General features: G+C 41.2%; 1 protein-coding gene across 1 annotated transcript in view; it reads right to left on the bottom strand.

Moving 5' to 3' along the window:
• Positions 1-27,735, bottom strand: part of arhgap10 (Rho GTPase activating protein 10) — a 49,279-nt gene that overhangs the window by 9,555 nt on the left and 11,989 nt on the right. The window contains exons 2-20 of the mRNA XM_071923396.2: positions 25,547-25,642; positions 25,193-25,254; positions 23,373-23,444; positions 23,018-23,119; positions 21,942-22,052; positions 21,580-21,684; positions 21,165-21,294; positions 20,853-20,959; positions 20,579-20,673; positions 19,727-19,808; positions 19,468-19,510; positions 19,235-19,303; positions 18,674-18,748; positions 16,226-16,310; positions 14,360-14,418; positions 12,478-12,583; positions 9,633-9,792; positions 6,782-6,923; positions 2,942-3,107 (exon numbers count right to left, since the gene is read on the bottom strand). Of these exons, the coding sequence (XP_071779497.1) occupies positions 2,942-3,107; positions 6,782-6,923; positions 9,633-9,792; positions 12,478-12,583; positions 14,360-14,418; positions 16,226-16,310; positions 18,674-18,748; positions 19,235-19,303; positions 19,468-19,510; positions 19,727-19,808; positions 20,579-20,673; positions 20,853-20,959; positions 21,165-21,294; positions 21,580-21,684; positions 21,942-22,052; positions 23,018-23,119; positions 23,373-23,444; positions 25,193-25,254; positions 25,547-25,642 (1,867 nt within the window). The remainder of the gene's footprint in view (positions 1-2,941; positions 3,108-6,781; positions 6,924-9,632; positions 9,793-12,477; positions 12,584-14,359; positions 14,419-16,225; positions 16,311-18,673; positions 18,749-19,234; positions 19,304-19,467; positions 19,511-19,726; positions 19,809-20,578; positions 20,674-20,852; positions 20,960-21,164; positions 21,295-21,579; positions 21,685-21,941; positions 22,053-23,017; positions 23,120-23,372; positions 23,445-25,192; positions 25,255-25,546; positions 25,643-27,735) is intronic.

Here is a 27,735-nt window from a genome sequence, read left to right as displayed (position 1 = left end):
GCCAAGCCGCCTGCCCAGTGACCGCTGGTTTGGGTGGGCAGGAAATAAGCTCGGATCCACCATTTTATGATCCACAGCTGCCAGCGAGAGACACGGAGGTAGGGCAGAGGAAAGGAGGGAGGAGAGGCCAAAAAAATGCAACCTCATTGGGCAGGACTTAGGGCAACAGCGCCACAGGGAGAAGCAGTGAGTGAATTTAGAGAGAAGTGGAGAAATGAGGCGAGACATTGAAGCTGGCGTAGATGATAAATCATGCTACAGTCCAGAGAGTTATTGCATGATATAGTGAGTTAGGATGCATTTGTGTATGACCAGGCAAATTCCGCAGCAGACTAAAATATGCTGTTTTCCAGGTGCACTTTTCAGCACACCACAGAGTGCAGATAACACATTTCTGAGGGTGGTTGGAGGTAATCTAGCAATTGCCCATCCCTACCGCTCTTTTTGGCAAGGACCGAAGCCGATTCCCTGGGTTCTAGGCCAGAGAGGTGCTGTGCTAACAGGTCCCCACCATCTCACATGCTAAGATTTATGGGTGAACAAAGCCAGGGCGACACCCTGTGACATATGGCACAAGTCTTCATAAAGGGACAGGGGCCGCAGCTATAAGGGTAAACAAGATGAATATCTCCCCAATGTCAATACGATTTACACGGCCAACGCACGGCCACCTGTCTCCCAAACAAATAAGAGCTGAGATTTACGACCTCCTCCTGGTTGCTCCTTCCGTCCTCCAACATGATGGGACATATGTGGGGAAGCACGAGCAAAAATAAAAAAAAGAAAACAAAAAAGGATAAAAAAAGGAATTGGTTATGTAAGTTAACACAGAGCCACGTTCCATCTAATGCTGCAACTTAGAATTAAGGCTCGACATGTACGTGCACACATGCGTAGGAACGTACGCACACGCTTGCACGCACGCACGCACGCACGCACACGCACGCACGCACGCACACACACAGGTCAAAGTGAGAGAGGGATCACATTTTCCTCTGTCAAGTCTTGGCCGATTTGTTATTTTACAGCTCTTTTCAGCTGACAGAGAAAGAGAGGAGGACACTGAATGAGAAAGTCTATTTCAAGGTGATTCTGTAGACATGACACAGCAGAGAGCCAAACATCTGCAGCATAACCCAATAATTCATCTCTCACATCAGCATTCAAGACAAGTCATGGGCTGGAAACAACAAAAAGGACCAAGGACTGAGTAGACAGCAAGGTGGATTTAAAGGAGAACCCAAAGAGAGGCATGGCAAAGCATCAAACTTGTTAGCATTTTTCATCTAATGAAGACGGAAAAGAGTTATTGACGCTCGTTGGTTGGATAGCATAATCATAATTAGCAAGATAGGAATTCACCAATGATGCCAAAGAAACCAAGCAATATATTCCAAATGATTAAATGCTAGAGGTGGTTTCAACCCCACTACTGCACAAGAGCATAATTTGTGATAAACTGCGACCAGATTGGTCTAGGTTACCTTACTGGGGCTGTTGTGATAAGTGGTAGCCTAAAGTCGGCCTTTAATTGTCGTCATTGTGCAGTCATTAATAAGGTTGTTCATAAATAGGCCTAATGAATGATCTTTTATTTAGACCTATTCTTGACTGTTTGCAACATCAATCAATGTTATCAAAAGATTAATTTTGGTGTAGGCCGTAACTTTTTTCATAGTAACTTGGTGGAAAAATGCTTTCTGCAATGCTATCTTTTAAATTGACCATGTCAAATAGCGTAATGTAAACATTCTGTGCTTGCTGGGTTCAAGAGTCAAACTCTGTTTGAATCATTTGCCAACCCCCGGATTACAGACCGACCCTACTGACCGATAGCCTGGTAAGACCATCCTGATCACGTGACCTCACATTCTGTTTCGCTCCACGGATCAGTCTGGACTTCTAGCCGCCCACATCGATTTCAGTGGGCGGGAGTACTTGCCTTGACAAACTCCTTCAGCCAATCAGCGAATCCAAATTCAAATCCAGTCGGAAGAACGGCAAAAATGTATTTTCCGCCGAGAAACTCCGCTAGTGCATACTCTTGTTCTTGTTTAATTGTTGTTATTGAGTCTATTTCTGCAATAACTGCACTTATGGCTGTGTTTACTCTACTAACGCTAACGTTAACGCTCGTTGCTTCGGGAGACACCATTACTGTTTTGCCAGCAGTGGCCTGTATTTCACGTCATCAACTATGACGCAGTCCCTGATTGGCCCGGTTACGTCATCAACTACGACGCAGTCCCTGATTGGCCCGGTTACGTCATCAACTACGACGCAGTCCCTGTTTGGCCCGGTTACGTCATCAACTACGACGCAGTCCCTGATTGGCCCGGTTACAGTGTAATTTCAAGAAATCGATGTGGGCGGCTATAAGTCCAGACTGATCCGTGGAGCGAAACAGAATGTGAGGTCACGTGATCAGGATGGTCTTACCAGGCTAACTGACCGACCCACAGAGTGACTTATAGCTGCTGCTGGTCATAGCTAAAAACATGCTTAGTGCATGATGATGTGAGGAATAGATATTTGTGCACAGAGAGAATTGAAGTCACTGTCAACCTTTACAGTTCAATAGTTGAGCTACTGTGTTCTGTGTAGGATCAAGTCTTACTGTGAGACTGGTGCAACTGGATTTGGTCGATGTGAGGAGGTTAAAAGGATCAATATTTGTTGTTTGTGACTTTTGTTCGTTGTGCATCTACCTTTGGCTTAGAAAGACAAAGACCTAGTAAAACTCCAGGAATTTATAAATTTTGCTCCTCTGGATAACGAAGATGAATGGAGTGGTGTAAGCTACACAGATAAAGATTTCTCCTGCCTCAAAGAAGAAAAGATGGAGCAATTACCCCCTTCACAAAATAATCACCAATACCCACATTTTGGGTGGTGCGTGGTCTCAGATGTATTTGTGATTAAAGTATAGTGAACCACTCACCCGGAGTCGCTGGTTGAGCTGAGGCTGGCGCAGAGCGGGGTGTGGTCAGTCTTCTTTGGAGGCGTCTCTGAGGCCGAGGCTGTGGACGACTGGGACGATACAGACTCATTGCTGCCCATTGATGTCTCGTCTGTGGCTGAGTTGGAACAATCTCCCACTGCTGACACTTAGGTGAAAGAAAGAGGTATTGTTAATTTTAGTTAATTGCAGGTGTTTTCAATTATTTTGGTTAACTATAAAAACATAGGCTGATTTCTATTAACTGACCATAGCCTGATGCTGCCTGATAAAATAGTTGAATAATTTATTGCTAGATAAGGTAGTGCTGAATCCACAAGGACCTTTTCAAATCAAGTTGCTGTCAAACCAGCGGAGATTTACATTCAAGTTTGTATTGCTCATAATTGTACACTTCTGTAGTGAGGCAGGAACCTAGGAAACACTAGGGAGTTGCAAGTCTTTTTATTTCAATTTTACTGTCAAGCAAAGACCCTGTTTTTGGGAGATGGGGGAGGCACTAAAGCAACTGTTAATGTTCAAAAAGGAAGTAGTTTGTTTGAACATGGCTGTGTGATTCCATTCCTTTTCCCCCAGCAAGCACAAATCAAAGCACTGGAAGCAGAAGTCCACATCGGGGTGGGGGGGGGGCCCATAAAGTGCCGTTTTATCAAATAAACAGCAAATATTTATACATTTTACATTAATCATTCATCATTTCTTAGTTAAACAAAGCTGGATGTGTTGTCAATGTTGGTATTTTTGTGATTTTAAAAGCATCTACGGCAGTTGTCATAATAATTAAAAACTGAGAACTGAGTGTTAGCATGTCAACATAGTATTTGCCTGCTAGCTCTGGTTACCACAGTTGGAGTCTCAACAATCAATGATCCTTATCAATGCTATTCATCATTTGACCTTGGCGTTGGAGGATATGTTGACTCATTTCCGTTAAATGGAACTTGGGTGTGGAGGAAAAACAGTAAATGTTTGTTATACAGCCTCCATAAATCAGAGACATTCTACCTTAAGACACATGATCAAAAAGCCGTAAAGCCAATTACCACACTGTGAGGAAATTTTCACTGGTTCTAACCAAAACTTTCAAAATGCACAGACCCTACAGGTTTTGACTGGACTGCAGAGACATGACTACTTCAGTGAAGTTGCTTTGCTGGTTGAAAACAAGAAGATAGTCTGAGTTCTAAAAACAATATCTCAAGTCAAATTTGTAAGTTTGTTAGGAGTTAGGAATGTTACCACTGTAAACATAATAACTTCCCATTAACGTAATAAAAATTTGAAGCCAATATCCTTTTCATGCAATAAATTTCCCATTAATGTAATAAATGTTACCTCGTGTTAATGTAACAACTTTTGTCCTGTTAACATAATAATTATTACATTAATGGTTTTTATTACATTAACAGGAAGGTAACAATATTGTCAGTTTATGGTCATTTTTTGCCCTTTTTGGAACTCTTAAGAACCAGGACCTGGGTCACTAGTTATTTTGGAGAAGGCTGATACGGAGCAGCACTAACAAACTAGCTGTGTGTTATGTGGACATACAAACCTCACCAGTGTTTCAACTGACATGAGAGTGAGTAAATAATGACCAAATTTTCATTTTTGGGTGAACTATTCCTTTAATGTTGCCCCAATCCATTCTAGCACATGGACATGGTACATTAGGACATGGGGAGCATCACATTAGTCTAAATGGACCAGATCACCACTGAGGCAATGCAGCTGGTAGAAATGCAAAGTTCAGTGTGGTAGAGCAGGTAAGGGATGAATATTACTAATAAGCTGAGGATTTGAGAATAATGCTGAAACACTCTGCTTGGCAATATAAGCCATTACAATAATCACCAAAGACCTCTTCCATACATATAGCTTTTTTAGATGTAGCATCATAGTAAAATGTATGTATTGAGTTTTGACTGTTATTACATTATCAGTTAAATTATAACATTTTTGAAAACTGATATTTTTTTTTTACCTTCTTGTTAATTTAATGAAACCTATGTAATTATGTTAACAGGAAAAAAGTTATTATATTAACAGGAGGTAACATTTATTACATTAATGAGAAAACTATTATGTCAATAGGATTATTACACTATTAGCTGGTAAATTTTTATTACATTAATGGTTTATTACGTTAATAAGCCATTATTACAATTCCAGTTGTAACATGGGGATGAAGCAGGAATTAAAACAGTTTAACAGCCACCATGACTATGCGATGTTTACACTAATCAGCTAATGTATTCAAACAGGCAAGTAACCAAAACAAGAGAAGCTAACCTAATGGAGCAAAGTCTGGTTTGTTTACTGGACCAAATACATCCAAAATGCTAAATATAGGACTGATGAAAAAAAATGCATTACCAAAGCCCTCTGTCACATCTATTGCCATGCTGATGAGATGGGGATTTGTTTTCTTGAAAGCCAAGCAGGCCTATCTTTCAATAGTAAGCCACTGCCAACATTGTTAATGCTTTGTTCTGATCCCTCTGGTTTTGGCAAAAATAAGAATTCAGCTGCATCCTTGAGCACATTTGAAATTTCAATTAAATCCATGTCAAACATAGCTGATCTGTAATCATCTCTTACTGAAAAATATGATGTTTCTGGCACACCAAAGTGCACTGTCCTCAGAAATCCTATACCTGTTGGAAAGCTTCCCAGCACAAATACTGTATGTTAATACACTTCCCTTTCAAGTGGTCCTACTCAAGGTATGTTGTTACGTCTGGAGTGATATTAGACCACACACACACACACACAAACACGCACGCATATGCAGATGCAGTCACACAAATTCATAAACACTCTTCTCTTTCCCTCTTCATCATCCTTAAACTCGTTTTCACCCTCTGAATGCTGAGACAACTTACTTTAAATCCATTATCCGAAACCCATATACAAGACACAAAGGTTAAAAAAAAAGGATTACGCCTTTCATCCCAGATATTAAAATACCCCACGGTAAAAGCTGGCGCGATATAAAGGGAGGCAATCTGGTAAGCAGATTTAGCCTCCTTTGGTATTGTGAGGGGAAGGGATTTGAGTGGCCCGGGGGCAGACATTGCTGGAGCTGGAGTGTTGAGGCCACCAGGTCAGGTGACCAGCTCACCTGATGCACAGGAGTGCCAATGCACCTCTACCACTGTCTTCCCATGTCATCAACGACTTTGAAAACTTAACGCCTGGACACTGAAGTCAGTTTTAAGCATTCTAAAGTAGAAAATGGGGACCAGACTAAATTACCGTACAGCACAACTATTTTATTGCTAAGCTTATTGTTATTTTTTTCATATGTGTTAGGAACACACTCCAAATTGATTAACAACAACTGTACAAAAATCCTGAACTCAGTCCAACATGGTCCAGTAGACTTAGTAGACATAGACACAGTTCACAATAATATCGAGAGGGGCACGTGCAGAGAAAATATTAAAAACTAGGACAAACATGTTTAATTCAGACACTGCATTTAAAGTCCATAACTGCAGTATGGCATCCCTTTTGTTTCCATAGTGCTTGGGAAAAAGAAAAAAGAAAAGAAAATCACTCTCTAAGTTACCATCTTTTTTTGATACAAGGGCTGACAAGGACAGTATTGGATAGCTAAATGTATATTTTACTTGTATTTTGAGGCTTTAAAAGGTTTGGTTACATGCGTTTGTAAAAACTGGAGAAAATCAGACTGTACTGTGAGTTATGATGGAAGTATGCTCCAAAATGCTTATTTTCCATTTGCATGTCACTATGTCAATATAGCCAAAAATTGGGTTGTCAAACTGTACAGGTGTACATGTGCATGTCTCTTACCGGTCTGAATGTCGAGGGCTTGTGGATTGTAGACAGCCAGGGGACGGTTCTGGCGACTCAGCTTCTTGGACTGTCTTGTGGGAGCAGAGAAGACTGGGGCAGCAGGTGAAAGAGGGCATGACTCGGGGGCATCTGCAAAGATCTGAATGCACAATGCGAGTGAGTGTCTCTACCAAGACCAAAAGTATAGTGCAGATACTCAAAGATTATTGAGCAGCAGCATGTCCTCACCTGACCTCACTTAGTGAGCAGGCTTTGAAATTCAAAGGCTTTATATAGTGCTAGTTGAATGGAAAAGGCCATTTACAGCCACAGCATGCGTCCTTAGGGAGAGCTGAGCCGCTCGTTGATTGGACACTCTTAAATTTGCACGACAAAAGATTTTCCTCATGCCAGATAAACAAGAAAAGCCCCACAGATGTGACAAGACCACATCCCGTCTAGGAATATGGGTCTGGGTTAAGGCGAACATGTCTCAGAGCATCTGACCCACTCTCTGAAAGAGTGGAGGGTAAAATAAACAGGGTATGGACTTGAAGAGGGCTGGCCAACTGGCGCTGCTTGTTTACACCGGGCCTGTGTTTACATATAAACTTCAGATGTGGAGTTAAAAGAGAATAGGGCTGCAGAGGAGAGGAAGTCTCAGCAGAGCCTCAGAAAGGATCACAGAAGAGGGAGATAGGGAAGGAGGGAGAGAGAAAGTGTGAGAGAAAGTGTGTGTGTGTGAGAGAGAGAGGGAGAGAGAGAGAGAGAGAGAGAGAGAGAGAGAGAGAGAGAGAGAGAGAGACAGACATGGAGAGGAGGCATGAGAGGGAAAGTTTGGAGGAGAAAGGCAGATAGAGAAAGTGAGAAATCTGATACGGCTGAGAGTTGCTGCCTCTCTCTCTCTCTCTCTCTCTCGCCTCTCTCCCGCTGCAGATGGAGGTGAATGTAAAACACAGTCTGCTGTTGGCATCTGGGGGTATCAACAGTCTGGAGTGGGACTCAGCTGGGAGGGAAGTTAATGCCTGTCTGTCTGCTCAACTTTTCCCCCGCTCTAACACGTTGTACTTTGCAAAAAGCTCCTGCTGCATTCTAACGCTACATCCTTTATCACCTGGACGGTGTCGGATACCTCTGGGTAATATCAGAAAGTAGCAGTATTCCATGCGCTCCTAGTGTTGTTTTATCACATTTGTATAACCTGATGGTTTTCACCAGGCCTCTGTATTCTCTCACTCCCCATTTTAGATTTGTGAGCAGGGAGGGAGACATTATTCAGCAACACATCATCTGCCATTTAATGAGGCTGGGCAAAAAAAAAAAAAAAAAAAAAAAAATCACTAAAAGCTCCTGGTTTCATCTGATTCTATGCAGAGTGCAGTGCTGCTCCAAACAGAGATTAGAAAACTAATCTCAAACCTTTTTCTCTTTTGACACGGAGAATTAACCCCCTTCAAGGATTGACACCGATTAATGACATTCTGGGGAGATTACATGATCCCATGAACTACAGGTTAAAAAACGACTCATAACCAAAATAAATGTATTTGGGCAGGCAAAGGACCTCCCAGATATAATAAAATGTATATCTACAGTATAATCAACCTACTGAAAATGAGGAGAATACTGTGTATTTAATCCTGGTGTGAGCACTCGGGGCTCCCCCTATTGGCCAGATTTCCAGAGAACAGACTGCTTTTAAACTCCTTTGGGTAAAAGGCATGCTGCCCCGGGGGTTTAAGTGAAATGCAGTAAACATCTCACTATCTGAGGGCCTTTATCTGCTCACAATTTTGTAGAACAAGAAATAAATACAGCACCCACAGGTCCAAGCCACAAAACTCTTTGAAATACCTTTCTTATCCGACGTCTATCAGTTTCACTTAGGTCAAAATCTTTGCAAATAGTGAGTAATATTCTTGAGTCCCCAGATCTGTATTAGCCAGACCACTTGTGAAAAGTCCACAAATGGTGAGACACCAACTTAAAGCTGCACGAGACAAGATTTGTCTATAAACATACACCAGTCTTAGCAGCGTAAATCACAAAGTGGAGCTGCACTAGAGAAGAGCGTCCCATTCCCCCTAATTGAAAACCTATTTGAAAACCCGTAAATTCTGGTGTCAGGTATGGAAACTTCTTTGCCCACAGGAAGTGACAAATCGAAACTTAGGAGCAAAATACAAACCTCTCTCCTAAACAGTAGTGAGCAAGTGCCCTGTCCAGAAAAGGCGGGACCTTTTGCCTCTCTCTGCCCTTTGTTATAATGCGATTACAGACCAGCTGGGTTGGCAAACACAAATGTGCTGTGTGCAGTTTACTGACGTCACGTCAGCTGATTTAGTGACATCTCGCTGGCATTTGGAGCTACTAGTGTATGAAGCTGCGTAGTGTAACTTTAAGTGAATAGTTCTTGATGTCAAGAGGAAACATAATAATGCATGTAATAAGATGTTGCACTGACAAAAGCAAAATACTTGAAAATTCAGAGGCACCATTCCTCTGTGAATCTAACAGACAGAATCATATAAGCACAGTCAATGCAGTAAAGGTTTGTCTAATGTTGTCAAGTTACACTGTTCCCATTACACCCTTTCCAGTCTCAACAACAGACATTTGGGGAGGGTGAGATACAAGGCTAAATGCTGTCCGGGGACTCGACAGGCAATAACTTTGATAGAAATTAATAATAAAATGGAAAGGCTTTTTCCATTTTTATAGACATGACAGTAATTGCTTAGTTCCACTGGAAGATACAATGTTGTGGGTAAATACTTCCAGTTTTCAGACAGTATTCAGTTTCAAGGGTATTAGTTTGGACTGTACTGTAGATACCATAGTGCACATTTATTAAATCCCAGCCTGTTACCTTCTCATGCTGCTCAATGAGGATCTCCACCACAATGTTCTGGAACTTAAGGTCCATGATGGCAGCGACGGTCTCCTCCTGTGGCCTCATTAGTGTGGGGCCAAACACCACACCCAGGTTGGCCACAGTCATCAGGTTCTGCTTACTGTGGGCTGCCACACTGAGGAAGATGAAGACACTATCACAAATCATACACAATCTACTCGGACCAAACCAAACTCCTTTCATGCTACAGCCCACAGTATAATGTTTCTGATCATGTCATGGGTTTTTAATAAGGAAAGCTTTGCAATGCTGTGATGCCCCTGATCCTGCGATGATGGCAGCGCTGGGGAAATTTGCTATGGACTTGAGATACTGAATGCAAATGCTATGTATAGCATTCATATGGTTCACATTTAAGCAAGGTGTTTGGTAATAATTGGTGTCTGCTTCCTGACACCAATTAGCCCTGTTTACCCTGTGTTACACATCGGCAACACCATCAGCGATTATTACCACTAGCTTCAGTTTAGCAGCACTGCAGATTGCACCTGAACACTAACCTCTTGTATAAAACTTTCATATTCAGTAATTTTTCACCCGACGATGACCTGATTCACAGAAACTTAAATTTATTCTAAATTGGTCTTTCTGGGGAGAAAGTATTATCTCATGACTTTGAATTGACTTGCAAAGAAAAAAATAATTCTTGTGCTGCATTATAGTCAAACCAAAACTCCAATCTATAATGTAATGAGTTGTGGTTGACTGAGGAGGTCAAACATTTTGGCTAATTAGCACCAATATGCTAAGTTGATAGCAGCTGCCATATCAGGATATTGATTGAAATTAAGAAATGTAGCATAATAAACTTATCAGTTCAATATGGAAATGTTATCAACAACAACAGCGGAACATATTGTTTCATACCGAATAACAGTTTTTATTAAAGCATGAAACAACCTAACCTAAGCCTCCCTTGATGGGCTGGTTATAGTCTAAAATGGGACAATTGATCATTTAAGAGAAAATTGGATAAAATAAAGCCCAGTGGCAAATGCCAACTTGGCTTGGCTACTGCTTTATAGATCCTAGACATATACCTGTGTTCCTTCCTATATTCTTTTACAATAAGCAAAACAAAACAAACATCCTAAATGATTCAACAATGATGAGATGTTAAGATCTTGACAGATTACTTTGAACCTTTCCTTGATCTGTGTGTGTGTGTTGACAGTTGATTAGTTTGTCTCATTTAGAAGAGACTGTTTTCTTGATGATGACACTGATTTTTTTTGAGTCAGTTAGGTTACAAAGGAACTGAAAACTGCTAATATTTAACTCTTTGCCTCAACTCTTTATAACAATTTTCCTTGTACACAGCTGTTGGAAAATTCTTGCTGAAAACTCTTTTTGAAACAGAATTCTTATGTTTGGCAACATGTGTAAGCTGTTGCAAATCATACCCAATACTCTTAAATCCTAATATTAAGTTTTGTGGATAAAATACATCTTGGAAAGTTGTTAGGCCTGTATATTTTCCTGCATGTGATTCCCAAGTTTCCTACAACTGAACAGAACGCATATTCAATCAAAGCTGAAAGCTGCACTTGTACTCCTGACTTTTAAGTTACACACGCACACCTCTAAGAGTACATTATGGGAGCAAAACAGTTTTGTACTGTAAAATGCAATTGCCATTCATATGGAATTTCTGGAATGCTTCTGACAGTGGCTCTTCTGAGAAAATATAAATGTGATCAGTTTAATGACGCTGAAACACAAAGAGGTGAGGGTCCTTCCACCTCATGAGATGACATTTAGACGTGGTCTTTCCAGGATCTGTATTTGATTAAATGTCTTCTATCTCTATTTTCAAATTGGGACACACACACAGTGCAGTAATTTAAACTTATGAGGTCAAAAAAGTGGAAAAAACTTAATTTGAAGTAAAAGTTACACAGACAGGTGAAGAGATTTCACACTCAAAATATGATGATATGCACTCCATCTGCAGAGAGACAGTTTAAATAGCTTCAAAGGATGCCTTTGAAGACAAAAACACTGGTGACAACTCACATTTATAACATCTCTGAAACCATTTCAGATAGGAGTGTGAAATTCTGGCTTTGCTTCCTTCCCCTGCAGGACAGGCACACACGCCAACTTCAGAAAAATATGAGTCTCTCCAGTCTGGAGAATTTCACGCTGGATAATCCAAATTCAATTTCAATAGCACTGCCTTTTTACCAGAGCCTGGTTCTGCAGCAGGTTTCTATGAAATAAGATCCACCAGACTTTGACTACCTCAGGGAAGAGGGATTATTTACTTATCTTCAATTTGCTCGTATTTAGTTTATAAAAAGCTTGCTGAGGTAAAACCTTGTAATGTTAGCTAACATTATTTCTTAAATCTCTCTTCCTATCTAATCTCTCAAATGGAGGGATGCACAATAGTGGTCCATTCAGGGGTGAATAGGGTAATCTCGAGAGAGGGCTTAATTTGAGTGGTCCAATTCATTTCACTTCACTGGTGGGCTGTGGAACGGCATGCTGAACAGGTAAGGTAGGCTAGACAGTCCTGCCTCAACAACTTTAAATACTATGCTAGAATGACCTCAGAAAAGGCAAAAAAGTTATGATGCTAGCGGCATCAATTTTCTTACCCAGCAGTCATTGAGTAGACAGAGAAGAGATGGAGTGACAGCAGGGAAGGGGGAGTGAAGAGAGTGGGAGTGAGGGAGAGAGAGAAAGCATGTGGAGTGAGAATGAAGAGACAGACAGGAAGAACAGAAAGAGAGAACTGAGAGAGGGAGGGGGTGGAGATTTGATGAACTATGACCAAGGAACTATGAACACTCACTTGGCCAGATGCTTCATAAGCAGCCCCAGGACTTGTCGATTCCTCTCTGGCAGTTTGTGGACCAGGCAGTGGATGGCTTGGATACGAGACTCTGGACTACCACCCTCTGTTCAAACGCAGAAGCAGCAATGCACTTGCGTCAAACTACATGTTTTTCTCTGCGTTCCTCAGGTGGCGAGAAGCCAACACAGCTGCGATTGAATACTGTACAGCATTAGCACAGTAAATTGAAAGTTTTCCCTTGTTAATCTGACCGTACAGTAGACACAGCGCATCATTGATTTGAGCCATGTTCTACTCTATGGCTGGTCGTTATGGCTTAACTGGGAATCACAGTACGAGGTATAGAAACACCAACTGAAGGTGCAAAGAGTGGGTCTTCCCAGCATTTCACTTTGCAAGTCCCAATAATGAGTTACATGCTGGGATATGAAAAATTAGCAAATTGATGTACAGTCTGGGCCTATTGGGGTACATTCATCAGGGGCTATAACCCACAAATGTAAGGGGTTAACCATTAGAGGATGATACATTCCAGTTTGAATAAGTGAGGAAGAGGTGTGATGGTGATATATGGTCTCAAGCCTCCTGGAATTTGGCAGCAGGGACCACTATGCTGGTTGTGGAGATAGCTTTATGTTACTGACGCTACCGTATAAAAGGGTTGTGTTAAAACCCCCAAGATCATCTCTTAAACATTTCCTCACACATGGGCATCTGACCGCCCACACACACACACACACACACACACACACTCACTCACACACCACAATACCATTACTATGGGAACGAGGAGGATTTAAACATGGAAAAAGCTTCTTATGGATGCTGTCATCCATCAAAAAATATTCATTGCTAATCCATTTTTTTCCCCCTCGTTATGAGGGCATTGCGAGCGCCTGATAAAAATGTCAACCTGATCCAATTATAGCACTTGTTGTAATAAGATTCAAGTTTGGCTTGCTTTGAAAACATTTCATATATAAGTAATGTTATGTGGGCGAAAAATGTTGTGTCTTTTTGCTGTTCAAGGTCAGTGGACCATTTGAGGGCGTGTAAATTATAGCGTCTATCATTTTAAACCTCTTAGCTTTAACCTTTAATGGCTTGGTTGGTCACATGTTTTAAGCAGCATGTTTAAACAGAGGTGAGTAATTACTCTAAGACAGACAGCAAGATCAGCGAGGCTTCTTGCACGGTTGATAAATGTCAAACACAACAGTGTTATAAAACTGGCAAAAGTGTCAAAAAGGACATCTCAACCAAAGTCAGCTGAAAGGCTCTATGGTCAGCTGCTGTGGGTCAACTGTACTTGCAGACAGCTTAGAAGTCCACTACTGATATATTCATAGTCCTCCTGAAAAACAGGACAAGACTGTCCTCAGATGGTAGGATTTATTACCACACATACATCAGTGGGTGCACAGAGAGAAAGTGAAATTTCTGAAAAAAATATTAATTAATATATTCATATATAGTAGTAAAGATTATGGTCTTCCAGAGACTTCTGTTGTGTATTTAACAGACTAAAGATGGGGAAGGTCGTAGATAAATTTAAAAAAATTAACATTTAAGAGACAAACAGACCCATACTTTTCAGACTATAAATGTTTTACTTACAACGCATGCCCGCGATCATCTATTTTCCATAAAAAGCCGAGTTGGTAAAAATAATTCAGGTGCACTTTTATTGTTATGAACTTCATTTGCTTGTCCTGAATGCATGATTTCAATAACTCCTTGATCAAACATAAACCACTGGACTCAAATTATTTAATGTGATGAAATATCCATTTCATAAATACATTTTTACACCTTTGTTTGCGGATGGTCTGCACTCAAATTAATTGTTGGCGGCAAGTGTAGAGATGGGAAAACTTACTTGCAGGACTGATGAACTCTTTGTAAAGTCCATAGGTCATCAAAGGCTCAGGAAGGCTCCTTCAGAAAGGCAGAGAGCAAAAGAGAGAAGGGGGTGGAGGTGGAGAAGGAGAGTTAAAGTGAGCAAGGGGGGACAGAAATAGACGGCACACTGTTTTATAGGGTCTGCACACAGCAATGATTAATGTGGCCAGGCCAGGGGATGGAATTAGATGGCGTGCACATTGAGATAACCAAGTTCATCTGAAGGTACTTTCACACTGCAGCTGGCCCCTGGCCAAGGGTACTTAGCCTCAGAGGAGGAGGAAACTGAGGAGGAGACTGACCCCGCTTCGCTCCAGCAGGCCAGAGAGAAACCAAAAGACAAGTCAGGGTAGGACTCAGCATGGTGTATTATAGCATAATAATATAGCCTAACTGTATACCATATGTTGGCTTAGCTTAAACCATGTTTAAAAAGTATTAAATGGATATGGTAAGTATTGCTTGACTACACAAAATCAAGCTATCCTTTACTTTGGGAGTTGAAACAGAGAGGCCTCTGAGTGTGACAAAGTCCCATGACCCACAGCTCATAACATCAAACCGCTTCCTGTAAAGGGTCAGAGCTTCAAACCAGCCAATCACAACACAGTCTTGACCCCTTTGAGCAGCCCTTGTCCCCATCATCCCAATCAGAATACTTGCTGATGGATACCAGTCTAGTTCCCATGCTTTTACACTGCGCTGACCACTTTAAAGCAACATGGGAGAATAAAAAAAAGATTTAATTACTGCAAATATGAGTGACAGATTTGGATCATAATTAACATTTAGTTTTTTTAATATGCACTTTGAATCTGTTTAAGTTCCTGCTGATAACATCTCACAGCATAGAAAATAATGATAATAAATATTCTGATGGTGTAACTTGAAGAGTGTATAAATCAAAATAAAAAAGTGGGGTTAATGATTGAACACAAATTTATACAGTGTATGGCACTACTGAATGAGGCAGAAATTCAGTGTTGAAACATGTAGAGTGTAAAATAAATGCAAATATGGCTCATTAGTTTCTTATAAATACACTTATTGTGTTTGCAAGGAAAACAGGCAGATTCTGAGCTTGTATTCAAGTAAATACAACTTTGCTTTAATCCAAGTAAGCAAAGCCAAGTCAATTTGCCACAAACAACACATGTTTAAAAAAAAAAAAAATGTTATTTAAATACAATTGCTTCAGCTTCTGGTAGCCAAACTAAATATCTAATCTCTGAACTTCACCCACAGTAAGTATCTATCAACCTGGAAGGAGTTAGTGAAAATGTGGAACAGGCATACTGTTAGAAATGCGACCTCACAAGGCTCGAGTTCCTAAGGAAAACCACCTGGCAGAGACACTTTGCCTAATTAACACTGTAGCCATTTCATAAAAGACAGGCAGCCTACGATGGATGAAATGTTTCCATATGCAAGTCAACAGAGAAGCTCTGCCATATTCATCAAGAGAGTGATAGAGAGAGAGAGAGAGAGCAAGAGAGAGAGATATATGAAGAAATTCCTCTATTAACTACAGAGGGTGTCTTAGGTCAGAATTGGATTTGCTTAGAACACACAACAGCTCTGAATAATAAAGTTGGACAGTTTATATGATGCATCAATTATGTATCCAAATGCAAAAGGCATGGTTGTCTCTGGACTAGTCCGCATGCAGTGGACCCAAGTCAAGTCCCATACTCTATTTGAATGCTAAGACAAGCAATCACATTAACTGTACAATATTGACATCATCAATGCTAATTGGGTAGGGATGGATGGTTTAAAAGGTGTCTGTGTATCTGTGTGTGTGCTTTTGTCTTTCTTCACATTTCATCACATTGATCCTTACCTCAGATACAGCTTCAGTGCACTCGTTATTGTTTTAATGTCCCAATCCTCACAGGTAGACAGATCCACTTCATTGCTCTTCTCATCTGCATGAATTACAATCATGCAACAAAGGCTGAGTAGAAAATTCACTGAATGCAAAATAACACAGAGCACCAACTAATTATTCTTTTTACATTACGCAAGTGTAGACAACAACTTTGTATGATTTTATGGGAAGCTTAGAAAGTCCAAATATGCTAAAATATAAATAACTTGTAATTAGCCATGTGAGGATAAAAGCATTGCTACTAGCCTTAGGGGTCGAGTCTAGCCCCAGTGGATATGGAAGGAAGTTACAGTTTCTGTAGAGGGCTGCTGGTTCTATACTCATTACAAGTTTAATTAATCCCTTACTACTGTACTGGCTCCACCGGGACTCCGGGGCTGTGTTGTGGTGGAAATGAAGGGGAGTTTAGTCACACCTTAAGTAACCTCTGATGAGTTACAGAGGATGTGGAAGCACAATGCGTACGTATGTGTGCGTGTCAGTGAAGTGCTTGAGTCAGACACAGGCACAGGGCCCAGGTCACCAGAGAGCCTTTGGCTTCGTGGGTGGTAGCTGCTCTGTTACTGGGCAATTTATTTATTTGATTTCATCTATATACTACAGCCAGGAGAACTGCGTGTTTCTCTGCCCGCTCTTTCCACAAAATGGCCTGTCCAATATCAACTTCTGAAAGCAAATGTTTTTGTGGAGAGTTTGCAGCCAAAGGTATGTGTGCATGTGTGTGTGTATGCATGTGTGTGTGTGTGATTGATGGGGTCCACACAGGTTCTGTAGTGTGGCCTAGCATAAACAGGCCTTTGATTAGAGACTTTGGTTGGGTCAGTTAGGCAAAAACAGAATTGTAGTACAGACTCTTGGAGTAGCATGGGCTACAGAACTGCTTATCACAAAGCAGCAGCAAGTTCAAAGGCCTTTTTTCTTCCTTATTCCCCCCCATCTTTCTCTTAAAACATGAAAAATCACTGATTGCATATTTCTTTGGAAATATCTCACACCGTTCTTCAAACTTGCTTCACTACGCAGCTACATCTATGGGACTAAGAACTGCATCTCAGCAACTACAATAGCCATATGGCAAAGCAGCACCACACACTCCCCTGCTCCAGACAACAGGCAGAGGTCACGGACATCAAGTGAAAGGACGGCGCTCACTTATGTTGCACTCTCGCCTCATCAGTGAGCTAGGGTTTGTACAGTATTCTCCCTGAGATATTGTTGCTCGATATTTAATAGATGCCGCTCTCTCTCTCTCTTTTTCTACTGTAACATAATGGAAGACTCGTTTTCTATCACTCTGTCCTCCCTGATTGGACCCTGGCCATGTCAGTGGGTGAGAGATGAAAAGAAGGAGGAGTGGGAGGATCGTAAGTCTTTCTTCAGGGTTTAGAGCTGCTTCACCCACACACCATGCACCGTTGTATGCATATACATGTTGTTTGTGCATGTGTTTGTGTATGTGTAGAAGTAGTACTACCACTATAATGCACATAAAATATAGTGACGCTCAGGACAGCTTAATGAAAAAATCCTCTACATTGTATGCACTTAAGTAATACAATATTTGCAATTTGTTATACAAACACATCATGAAGTTTTTTTGCAAGTCAAATCTGCATTTTCCCTTCACTCAAAATTATGTGTGGTATGTCCAGACAACAGACAGATGCTTCTTGTACCATAACCAGGCCAAAAAGAAACTTCTTAGAGTGCCACATCAGAGTGTTAATGGGGTCTACAGCATGAGTCGGCAGGTTGGGAGGCTGGAAGGGTTTAGGAAGCTGAGACAGGCTGGCGGCTGCCTGGGTTTGTTGTCATTCTGAACACAGAGCTGAAAGTGAGCTGGTGTCTGCTGGAGACGGCAGGAAACCAGAGAGCAGACAAGGAGTAAAGGAAAGGACAGAGGACAAGCTCCATAGAAAAGGTGGTGAGTGAAAGGGATTCAAGAGAAGTGAGAGGTAAAAAGGAGATAGAGGAAAGCAACTGAGTGAGTGAGCCAGCCACAAGCAGATGAGAGGCAGTCTGATTTCTAGCTGTGCGTTAATGAACCAAAAGCCAGAAAGTGCAAGGACACGGACAGGAGGGACCCTGTCTGGCTGTCTGGGGGATATAAAACTGAATGCCAATGAGGCTAGGATACATTCTGGCACCTGTTGCACTGCGGATAGTGGGACGGGAGTCTGGTTTTGATAGGCTGACTCATAGGCTTATTGTCTGTCACTGTCTTACTCTACCACATTCCACTAACTAGGGGCGACCTAATATCACAGTGAAACAACAGTAGCATACAAATGAAACCTGTACTCCCAACTTTATTCAGCTCTTACCAGCACCATTCTAATGCCAATACATTTCCAGAGCGCATGAAAAGGAAAGGAATCGCAAGGAAAGATTATATCTCACCAATCATTAGTAAGAGAAGCTTCTGAACCTTGGAGCTGACACCCACCACTCTGTATAGGCCCTGGTCATTGATACCTGACAACAGAAAACAATGTTAAATACATTCAACAGCAATAGTGTACCTGGAAACTGATGCATGAATATGTGATTACTATGAAAACCAAGTTCAGTAAGCTAGGTACTCCTCATGTACAGTTCAAAAGCTGTTTTTTGGCATGCTGAAAGGGAATAGACAAAAACTCATACTTGAAGTGACAGAATGGGGGGGGTAAACATAGCTAACAATGTGAAGAAAGAAGCAAATTCATGACAAAGTACTATGCAACCAAAAAAGGCATTAGTACCATCTAAAAGCTGTCTGCTGTCTGCCAAGTCTAACCTTTGTTTCAATATTGGTGCAAGTCTGCCCTCTTGTGTACAGATAATGATACTGCACCCACATTCCCTTTCACTATCCACCAATCCAATAATGTTGAATTCCCTCAAATTACTGACCTTTTAACACCTTGACAGCCTATTAAGCTTTCTGTTATGCCCATGTTGCCCATGTCTAAAGCTCACCTCTGTTCTCTATGGCACTGATGGAGTTCTTCACAAAAGTCAAGCCCACCTCATCCAACTGGGCATCAACTGTGGAGTGAGGAAAACAAAAATGCTTCAATTGTGATGCATTCTCCTGCAGTGCCCTCATAAAATGTTAACATCTTCAACTTCACCTTATCCTTTTGCAGACTGAAAACTGGCAGCTCGTTTTGATCAGATAAAATCACATTTTGGCACAGCTAGATACTTACTTCCCCTTTCTTTAGAAAAGGTCCTTCCAAGATAATGCCCAATCTGTTAGAGTAAAACAAAAACATTATTTTTCAAAGTCAATCAAGTATTTTCACCTCTTGTGACAGATTGTGGCAAATAACAAACTATGTATACTAAACCGAAAAGATTATTATTATTTGCTATACGATGGCAGTTTAATAGCATAGGGCTTGTTTGAGGCCTACATGAGCCAAGTGTGAGTGTTAGATGATGACATGGTAAGATTGGCTGACTCACAGGTTCTTTCCCACCCATGGCCTGCATCCAGAACTTGTGGTCATCCTCTGACAAGGCCTGCACTGTGAGCACTGTCCCTGGACTGGGGGAGAGAAATACCACAACATAAGCATCACGGCTGACAGTAGAGACGCAGCACCTGGCATCTAAGGTACTAGCGGGTGAATCCCTACTCCCAATATAAAACACAAAATGTGCTCTTACAGCTCATCATTCCTGGAAACAAAATATGATGCCAAGGGAACTTGCACCTTGGTTTCTCAGTAACTACGGGTATGATTCCTATTAGTCATCCCAGCTGGTTTATTACATATACAACCTTGTGGGATCAGATGCATATCAAGTTATTCATTACCGCCACAGTGGGTATGTGGACTTTCAATTTCAATACTAAGTTTGGGGTATTGCTGTTCTATTAATACCACAGAATAGGGGCAGAGCTGAGTTGAGTGATATAATGAGATATCTATTACAGTAGGGCACAGCAAAGCATGACAAATCCTCCCAGCTATGTGTGTGAGGGCAACCCTCCATGACAAATCCCCCTGCCCTGCCCTCTGCCAATCAAACAGGCACACAGCTACAAGCTAAATGGTAAACAGCATGTGTGTGGAGCTAAGACCTCTAGCACAACTGTTGCTGAGGAGTATTACACTATATAATCCATTAGTTGTGTGTTCTGTGGCAGCTATAAACAAGGCATGTCTGAATATTTTGGATTGTAATGCAGCACTTGGGGGCAAACTTTTCAGGTAGCTGCGTCAGGTTTTATGTACAGTAAAATGATACCTACATCTACAACCAGAATATCAGTAGAGGGTGTTTGAGGAACAGTGTTAGGTGATGATGTACCGATCTGTTATATCGAGTTCTAAGCAGAACCTCCTGTCCAACATGTCTGTTGTTTTGCGGACGCAGGATTTGAGAGTGACAGACTCTGTCTCACCCTGAAAAACAGATACATTTACTGTTCAGAATGGCTTCTGGCGACAAAGAAATCACAGCAATAATATTAGGTCATTATGAAAACTGACAGATTACATAGTTAAGGAGTTGTCATGAAATGCCATGACAGTTATGTGGCATTCATATCGCACTGTGCATCATGTGTTCAATGATTACTCACAATCTTCCCACCAGATCTGTGGTCAAAGGTCACCATGTGCAGGATCTTCTGCTCTTTGACAAATGTGCTGTAGCGCTTGACCCAACTTGAACCAAAGGGAGGTGGCCCTAGAAATACCAAGCAAATTAGTGATAATATTCATCAGTATTTGGTGCAATACAAATACTTCTTAGTGCAGCTAGGCCAAAGTAATGTTGTAGCTAAATACTGGCACATCAGTAAGAGGCCCATAGGATTCCGATGCACAGATTTGCCAAACTCAGGCTCAACAGATTGCTCATACTCATATACCCACACCATACAAGATCTTACGTTTCTCCTGTACGTAGAGGTATCCTTCGCTACTGATAGGGCTGGTCTGTCTGTACTCTTGGGGTGCCTCCCTGATCCTCTTCATCAGCTCATGCACCTCTGACCGCGTGCCCTCGAACCGACTCCTTGTCTGGGAGGGAAGGGGCAAAGACACACTCCAGGAAGTCACTTCCTGACACTCTGAGGTCATGTAGGAGGCCCAACATGATGCGAGGCCACCGCAAACAAAAACCTCTGAGCTTCCCTTGGAAACTCCGCTAACTCCATAGTGTGGGTCAATAGGTTAAATGATTTCCTCTATGTTTTGGGTATAACAAGGTTACATATGTTTTTATGGTGAGAATTGTCCTTTTCCAGCATAAAGAAAATAAATACAAATATATATTTAAAAGAATGGATAGTTCTGATGCCTTACATTTTGAATATTGATCTGCAGTGCTCTCTTATAGTGATCAAAGTCCTTGGCCAGCTCAAAGCCCTGGTGATAAAAGGTGAAGACCGTCTGAAAGAAGGCCAGCATCTAAAGAAAATCAAAAGACAGGAAGAAATAAATATACGCTAATCTGTTGAGCAGCACAGAAAGCAAGGGTCAGCAACTGAAAGAGAAACTCTCACTGAATCACAATGACCTGATTACACTCTGGCAGGCTATGATGTGAATTGTTTAGTAATTCAGAAACTTAGCCCCATACTATATTGCCCCATGCTTTTATTAATGTAAAAGACGTGCCATGTCAGTGGTGACATTCCATTTAGGTCAGTCACAGTTGCACTCACCGGTTCCACACACTCAAACTTTTTCCTCTCTTGGATCTCCTGCAGTTTGCACACATAGTCGAGAGACTCCTCCTGAAAGTGCTGCCTCATGGTCTCTACCTGGATGTCTGCCTGAGGGAGAGGACACACACTGCATGATGATTATAGTCATAGACAGATGTGTGGCAGCAAAGAAGGAATATTCTGGCCTTTGCAATACAGTGCAAAACGGGAAGCTAGAGAAGGCATTTCTAGCGAAGGCATAATATGCCTGGAGAAGGAATATTTATTTTTGCTTAGTGCTCATCTGACTGATGAGTTGCTTGCTTGCTAGGATTACTGGCTGATATCCTGGGCCATTAAATGTCAACTAGTGATTAATTAATTGTTTCAGACTTAAACAAATTAGATAAAAGTTTACATAGTAATACCCATAAAATATGCTACTGTTCAGTGTGTTGATTCGTTACAATTGATGCAGTGTTGTGAGGGGGCTGATGGAGTTCATGACTCTTGTGGCTGTGAATGAATCACTGGGTATATTTATTCAGTTCTGATAGCAATCTGTGTTGGTAACACAGACCCTCATGTCACAAGAGTCAGGGAGAGCAGAACAGCTTGTGGTAAAAATGTCAACAGTTTAAAGTGCCATCTCTGCTTGGTGTATACAACATATGGCTAGACCTTACATGGCTACACAGAACGGCAAAGTATAGGACACAGAAACATTGTTCAGTGAGAGGTTGCCTTATCCTCTGCAATTCAAAATCAACTTCAACTCAGGATACTGTAGCATGGATTGTTCCACAAACTACAGCCACTGGGGTTGACCTTGGTAGTACAGTAAAAGTGAGCATACATTTCCTTTCCAAACAAGCCAGGAAAGCTGTTACTGCAAGGCAGGCCAGTGGAAACTCACACAGTCCAAAAGGCACTACAGCTCTACAGTCTCATCCCCATGGCACCAAAGACAAAAGCCAAAACAGGGGATTCTCAAACTAAACAAATATCCCTTCCCATCCATTTTGCTGTCAAAGTGAGTTGCTATTCTCCATTTTCCATATAATCTCTCAGACGGTTCAGTTAAGGAGAAGTACCTCCTGTAGCTGTGGCTCTTTCTTCTTTGCTGACATATTCAAAAGCTTTTCCAAAGAGCTGTAGTACTTCTCTGTTTCCTTCTCATACTTCTTTCTTTCCGCCTTAAGAAGGTGCAGAGTGGAAGAAGATAAAGGGAACAAAACACAAGATTAGTCTTGCTGACAAAGGAATCAGAGCTATGTGTAGTCTAGTGCATAGGATATTGTCAGGTACATGCTGAATAAGGTATTTCTAACAATCATTAGGGTACATCAACAGCTTATACACAGGGCATTTAAGAGCGGCAAAACGGATAGTATTATATTGGTATTAATGACAAATAGTATGAAGTAGCAATGAAATGTTATACTGTACCCTTGCTATGCCCAGTTGCTCTTTCCTGAACTTCTCCAGCGGTTTCATTAAGGTTTCTGTGATGTTTCTCATCTAGGCAGAGATAGAGAAATAAGTCATTACAATTCCTTCATTGTTGCTAAACTCAATGGTAAACACATTTATTAATATTTCATATGTTTCAACAACATATTCCAGTATGAAGTATTTTCTTGATTCCAGCATGTCAGCTGTATACATTTAATATGTAATGCTTGGCTATTATTCACAACACTTCAGATAAACATAATTACAATTATGGTTGTACAGACAGCTGGAGATGAGCTGTCTATAACAGCACACCATCTTCATAATCTCCACTCAATCCATCTATTTTATGTACAGTAGCTCAATTGTAGTCTTCCTCAGTGCTCATAGGTCTAGGGATTGCTGCCTTTGGGTTCATGCTGTACTGCTCCCAGACTGGCCTTTATATACTGTATGTGCAAAGAGAAATTACATAACTATTACAATCAAAGTATCCTTTTCCTCCTATAATGGATTGATAGAGTCAAAGTATTTTTCCTCCAGTGCTTTTGCTATGCTGGCTACAGGACATGTCAGTGCCTGCCTGCCCATCCCACCTCTCCTTACTTGCACTGTGATGTCATCCTACTATGCTGAGCAGTGCTGTGTTGAGCAGCATATTTACCATTACGGTCTAAGCCTGGCCCAAGCCCCAGCACAAAACAACTCAGTCAGCTACTGATGATGGGCCCACTCCCTAACCACAAACCCTGGGGACAGACATTACATGGCAATGATACTGCAAGGGGCTGTCTATAGCAAAAAAGCACAGACCATGCGTATTGTGCATTCCTTTCCAAAAAGGGGAATCTTTTAGATGTGTCTTTTGGAATGGTGTTCACAAACTATCATTGGTCATCTAGCCTACTGCTTAAGTTAACTAAAAAAACAAATCATTTGCAGGAATAAGCGTGTGGAGTTTTGACAAGCATATGTATTACATAATCTCTGTAGAGTTCACAAAGAGATCACAGGATATGATCTACACAAAACTTGCTTTAAGGAAGTTCTTAAGTGAAATAGAGTGGCTATCCTTTCAGCACAAAATGACTGAACATGAACTCAGCTGGAGGGTAACTTTAGTCTACCATATACTGTCACTATCCAAAACAGGCACTCTTTAAGACTCTCTCAACTTCCTTCATATTGGATGCATAATTACTGTGGTTTATAAATGACCAACTTTAACAACTGGGCCTGAAGTAGTAGCTTGGTTTTATGGTGGCATGTCGTAATGGGCTTTATTGTTGTTGACCTTGTTGCCTGTAGTAGCCTATGTGATTTGTCCTGGTATTTAAGGCTTGGGTGTAATGATGTGGATCTGCAATCCTGTCCCCTCCCCAACCACGCCCAGGCAGGTGCTGTGACAGCGACCCTTAGACATGCATAAGAGGCATAGGGGAAGTGCTGTTACAACACAATCATTACTTATCCACCCACTAGGGAACCTGTTTGCTCTGCCTACTGGTCGCTGTGGCTAAAAGTTGGAGAAACTGACATACATATTATTTGCGCTTGTTGGGATCTCTGGTGTATGTCAGAGTCAGTCAGACATTAACAGATGTATATGGACTGTATATGGACAAGACTAGGTGCAGGCTGGTGGAAACACATACAAATAGAGCAAGTATACACACAATTAAGCAATTCAAGCACATATCACCACATGACTGTCTGCACATTAACACACACTTTCACACATGGACACACACACACACACACACAGACAGGTATTTCCCCCAGCTTTGAAGCAGGTCCCGACTGGTTGTGCTCACCATTAGCTCTCTTTGGTCTTCCAGGTTCTTAAGGAATGAGGAAAACTCTTGCAAAGACTCATCTGAAAAAAAAAGAAAAAAACATACATCCAAACACAGTAATATGCATTCATTTACACATTTACACCAGTTACACACACACACAAACACACACAGACACACACACACACCAGAGACATTATGATTATCAGTTGTCCCAGTTACGGGTAGAAACCAAAATTTGGGAAAATTACAAGTTCTTAATTTGGTGGTGGATAAAAAACCCTAAACAAACATTTACAGTATGTGGCTGCATTGATAGGAACGAAACTAGTGGTTGGTTATCATCATATGAGGAGGCAAAGCCGCACTTACCAATACATCTCTCATCGTCTGTCTTTGCATCTCCAATGTATTCAAACTGAAACTCTCCCAGGCACTGGGCAAATTTTCGCTGCGCCATCCCAAGCTCTGAAAGAAGATTTGTATGATACAAATCTTAAAAAGCAGTGCATTTAATAGGATGCAGAATGCCTACTATGCTTGTATACTCTATGGTGATATGTTAAAGAGATCTACTGGATCTACTGACGTCTTGCTGAATAGAAAGCTAGGCCAAAGTGTCATCTTAATTATAAAACCACTGATCTGAGGACCCATTTGCTAAAAAATGACACACCATTAGCAGTCTTGAAAACTTTCTCATTCATCTCTAATGCCATGCAGGTATAATACACACACTGAGTAGTTAACCGCAAACATCCTGTTGGTTATGCCTGCAGTCTGCTACATCCTGTTGCACAAAGAACACTGGTCTACCGTGTTGGCAGGTGCCACTGGTTATCCAAGGACAAAAAAGTGAGTAGACTTGAAATCGAAGCCAACACAATGAAAGAGAAAGGGAATATGACACTCCCAATGGCATGGACAGCACTGCAAAAACACCAAATGATAGTATGCCCCAAAAACAGCACAGCTACCGTATTACTCAAAAGGACAGCCTAAGCAACATAATTAACTAAAAGAGCTATCCTGCAAAAAGTCCCTCAAAGTGGTATAAGTTGATATTATTAGACTTGGCCTATTTCAAAAGAAAATAGGTCTAAGCCTGTAAGAAAGCCTACTACAAGAAATCAGTTAACATCATCCATTTAATCCTGTGACTTGAAGGCCAAGTAGGCTTGGCTATTTGGATGTAAATTTGGATGTATTGCAGTTACTGTTGACAGAGGAAAGACCCTGTGCACATCAGTAAATACAGCAAGCCCCATCTATTTCGAAACAGTGTTGAGATTCCCTGAGGTGGGAATCTCTGCCCCATGTCAGTCCCCAAGAGAAGTGTGACAGAATGTAGTGTGAGTATTTTAAGACTGAAGCTATGAGCAGTATCCTGAGGAGTGTCATTAGCTTTGGCAGCTGGCCGGGACTCTATAGGGAACAATCAACTGTGTAAAACTATTGAATAGAGCTCTCAGAGTGTATACAAGCTAACAAGTATTTATAACTGCCACAAACCCACCAATTAGCTTGCCAAAGTGATAAGCTAGTTTGACAGTGTTATACTAATGGTATTCAGAATCTAAACAATAACCTAGACCCCTGTAAATGTACACCAACATTTTCGATGATCCATATTGGTTACCCTAAAAAGTCAGTCATTTATTGTGCATTTCTTTCCGTGGCTATTTTGCCGTTTACAACAACATCTCACCCAAAAAAGCTTTTGAAATTCTCGGAGCTGTTGTGTACGCATGCCATGGATTAAACCTATACTAGGGCCCAAAGCTCGAACATGTGAGTGGTGTTGGACAATGCCTGCCTGAGCCTTGCACAAAAGGGCATAGCTTCTGCCTCAATGACTGATTTCAAAACAGTAAAGTTAAATCCATTGCTGGTGGCTCTTCAAATCGATCTAAAATCTGTGCCACCAAAAGCCCTAAACACCTGTAGTCCTGTGGTCAATTTGTGTAGGTCATGGAACTACAGGAAGCTAGGGGATGCACACCGGACACCAAGACAGCTTGCGTATTACAGTATTTACAACGGTTTGTTCTTTGAGCAAGCCTTTAAATAGCACTTGCAGGAAACATATTCTTTCTTTCCTTAGGGGTGAGGTAATTGTTGTCCTTAAGAAATTAAATGTCCAAACAGCAAGAGAAATGCACAGTGAAATCAGGTATCAGTTACAGCCTGGGTCTGACACCTGTCCACACTGGGGAAGCTTCAATAGTTAACATCCATTAAGAATGTAACAAGTCAAGTTCTGAGCTACTCTAATGACAGCAAGGCTTCAAATAATGACTTGTTTGTGGCTCATAATGGTTTCTTGGTTCATAACTTCTGCAAGATATTGCACGGACCCAATCAGATCATTAATCAAGACTTGACAAGATCTACATTTGGGCCTTCTGATACACTCCATAGATAGCAGTAGACACTTCAAATCCGCTGGCTTGGATAGTGCTTTAAAGACAACATTTTGGTGAGGTCAGAAGGAATGCAAGAGGGGCGTATTATGGGATGCATTATTATTGTCAGACTGTAATCTGATGTGAGCTACTGGA

This window comes from Centroberyx gerrardi, chromosome 3 (genome assembly GCF_048128805.1).
Source record: "Centroberyx gerrardi isolate f3 chromosome 3, fCenGer3.hap1.cur.20231027, whole genome shotgun sequence".
Classification (NCBI taxonomy): Eukaryota; Metazoa; Chordata; class Actinopteri; order Beryciformes; family Berycidae; genus Centroberyx; species Centroberyx gerrardi.
The sequence above is the reverse complement of the archived record's forward strand: the minus strand, read 5'-3'. Positions and strand labels throughout refer to the sequence as shown.